General features: G+C 64.2%; 1 protein-coding gene across 1 annotated transcript; it reads right to left on the bottom strand.

The window, feature by feature from the left end:
* Window positions 1-1,566: 1,566 nt before the first annotated feature.
* On the bottom strand, window positions 1,567-3,078 carry LOC114808867 (histone-lysine N-methyltransferase PRDM9-like; the record flags this gene model as incomplete). The annotated part of the gene is made up of 2 exons (XM_029057122.2): window positions 1,567-2,329; window positions 2,876-3,078. Coding segments are annotated over 2 exons (667 nt in total), but the record flags the coding sequence as incomplete, so codon positions are not given.
* Between the last annotated feature and the right edge of the window lie 135 nt (window positions 3,079-3,213).

Below are 3,213 nucleotides of genomic sequence, written 5' to 3'. Positions count from 1 at the left end.
CTTATTGAGCGCTTAGTAGGTGCAGAGCACTGGACTGAGCGCTTGGATCTCTCCGTTCATTCATCCATTGTCTCTCCAGGGATCGTCTCTGTTGCCAGACTGCACATTCCAAGCGCTTAGTCCAGTGCTCTGCACCTAGGAAGCGCTCAATAAATCCTATTGAATGAATGAATCCATTCATTCATCCATCCATCCATCCATCCATCCATCCATCCATCCATCCATCCATCCATCCAATCGTATTTATTGGGCACTGTCCTAAGCGCTGGGGCGAGCACACCGCAACAGTGCACCGACAAATAAACAACCAGGGCGGGGAACGGCCAATCGATCGGCGGTACTTACTGAGCGCTCACTGTGCGCGGACCACTGTGCTTGGGAGAGCACCATGTTAGCGATAAGCAGAGAAATAAGGATCGATCAATCCATCGGTCAGTGCTACTTACTGGTGCGGAGCGCTGGGCTAAGCGCTCGGGAGAGGCCCGTGAGGCCTCGTGCAGGCCCGGCCCGCCGGTGACCTCTGACCCACGTTCATTCCTTCATTCAAGAGCATTTACTGAGCGCTTCCTATGTGCTGACCCAGAATGGCCCCCCTCCTCACGTCCGCCAAACTGGCTCTCTTCCCCTCTGCAAAGCCCTCCGGCGAGCTCGCCTCGCCGTCATGAGGAGCAGCGTGGCTCAGTGGGTAGAGCGCGGGCCGGGGAGTCGGGGGTCGTGGGTTCGAATCCCACGTCCGCCACTTGTCCGCTGGGTGACCTTGGGCAAGTCGCTTCACTTCTCTGGGCCTCAGTGACCCCGTCTGGAAAAAGAGGATGAAGACCGTGAGCCCCCCGGGGGGACCACCTGACCACCCTGGATCTCCCCCAACGCTTAGATCAGGGCTTGGCAGAGAGTAAGCACTTAAATAGCATTATTATTATTATTATTATTAATAATAATAATAATAATATATTTATCTATAATTCTATTTATTTCTCTTGCTGCCCGTTGACTTGTTTTGATGTCCGTCTCCTCCCCCCTTCTAGACTGTGAGCCCGGCGCGGGCAGGGATTCGTTCATTCCGTGCCATCTACTGAGCGCTTACTATGTGCAGAGCACTGTGCTAAGCGCTCGAGCGAGGGATCGTCTCGGTTGCTGAACCCTACTTTTGTTCATTCATTCCACGGTATCTACTGAACGCTTACTTTGTGCCCAGCGCTGTACTGAGCGCTTGAGCGAGGGATCGTCTCTCTCGGTTGCTGAACTGTGCTTTCATTCCATGGTATCTATTGAGCGCCTACTATGTCCAAAGCACCGTGCTGAGCGCATGAGCAAGGGATTATCTCTCGGTTGCTGAACTGTACTTTCATTCCATGGCATCTATTGAGCGCTTACTACGTGCAGAGCTCTGTACTGAGCGCTTGAGCAAGGGATTGTCTCTCTCGGTTGCTGAACTGTACTTTCATTCATTCACTGGTATCTATTGAGCACTTAGTGTACATTCATTCATTCCCTAGTATCCACTGAGCGCTTTCTAAGGGCAGAGCACAGTACGAAGCGCCTGGAATGTACGATTCGGCCAGTGCTCTGCGCAGGGTAGGCGCTCCAAAAATACCGCCGAATGAATAACGGAGCCCGCAGATCCGGTCAAACCGGGAGACGGAAGGCCGGACCCTCCCCGGCTCGACGCCTTGGCGAGAGAGCGCGCTCGGGGGCGCGAATCCTCCAAACCAGGGCATCGGCTGGCCGCCCGCCGCGTGCTACGTACCGGGCGCCGAGGGGGAGCCCGAGACGCAGACGCCGGAAGGGAGGGAGGAAGGGATCTACTGCCACCCACGCCCAACGGGGCGGGGAAGGAGGGGAGGTCGAGGAAAGCGTCGCCGGGCTCAGACGGGCCGGGCCGGGTGCGTCCGGCGGTGCCGGGTCAAGGCGGACGAGCGGCCGAAGGCCCTCCCGCAGTCCGGGCAGGCGAAGGGCCGCTCCCCGGTGTGCGTCCGGCGGTGCCGGGTCAGGGCGGACGACTGTCCGAAGGCCCGCCCGCAGTCCGGGCAGGGGAAGGGCCGCTCCCCCGTGTGCGTCCGGAGGTGTCGGGTCAAGGAGGACGACTGTCCGAAGGCTTTCCCGCAGTCCCGGCAGGCGAAGGGCCGCTCCCCCGTGTGCGTCCGCAGGTGTCGGGTCAGGGAGAACGACTGTCCGAAGCTTCTCCCGCAGTCCCGGCAGGCGAAGGGCCGCTCCCCGGGCCGTGTCCGGCGACGTCGGTCCCCCGGGACCCCCCTCGTCCTTGGCGGCCGGCGGCGGGTCAGGAGGTCGGGGCCGGAGAAGGGCGGGGGGCGGTCGGGGGGCGGCCGCCCTGGCGGGGAGACCGGGGGGCGATGGGGGGAAGAGAAACCGTCACCTGGCCCCGTCCACCCTCCCGAGCGGGACTTCTCATTCGTTGGGTCGTCCTTACCGAGCGCTTACCCCGTGCGGAGCGCTGTACCGAGCTGGCGTGCGGGACCCCGGGCCGGGTCGCTCGGCTTCTCTGGGCCTCCGATGACGGTCTGCGATAGGCGCGTACTAGGCGCCGAGCCCTGTTCTAAGCGCTGGGATGGAGGCGAGGTCATCGGGGCGCGGGGGGGCTCGCGCCGTCTTCATCCCCCTTTGGCGGAGGGGGGGAACTGAGGCCCGGAGAGGCGAAGCGACTGGCCCGGGGTCACCCGGCTGGCAGGCGGGATTAGAGCCCGCGGCCCCCGAGCGCCGCGTGGGAAGCGCCCCCCCCCCCAACCCCCCCGACCGTCCTCATCCTGCCCGCACGGCGGTGCCCGCCCTTCGGAGACCCCCCCGTCCCCCGCGTCTGCCCCCCGCCCGGCAATCCCCCTGCCTCCGAGCCGCCCCCGGCCCCCGTGGCGTGGCCTACCTCGTCCGGGCGGCCCAGGCGGGTCGGCGGGCTCGGGGCCTCGCGTCCGCTCGATGCCCAGCTCGCGGCCGTACTCGTCCCCGTACCAGACGAGCAGCTCGCGGGCCGGGGGCACCGGCTGGCACGTGCGGTAGTAGATGCCCCCGCGGTACTGGAAGGCCACCAGGTTCTGCTCCTCCTCGTCCCGGGCGCAGTTCACGTACCTGGCGGGGCCGGAGACGGACGGGGCCCGGGGGGGGACGGCGGGTGACCGGACCGCGGGGACGCGGGGGGCGCGGGGGGGGGGCGGGGCGCTCGGAAGGGTCCCGGGGTGAGGAGGGGGCGTCGGCAAGAGTCTC

The sequence above is a fragment of the Ornithorhynchus anatinus genome, unplaced genomic scaffold (assembly GCF_004115215.2).
Source record: "Ornithorhynchus anatinus isolate Pmale09 unplaced genomic scaffold, mOrnAna1.pri.v4 scaffold_286_arrow_ctg1, whole genome shotgun sequence".
NCBI lineage: Eukaryota > Metazoa > Chordata > Mammalia > Monotremata > Ornithorhynchidae > Ornithorhynchus > Ornithorhynchus anatinus.
This window is presented reverse-complemented; position numbering and strand designations above follow the sequence as displayed.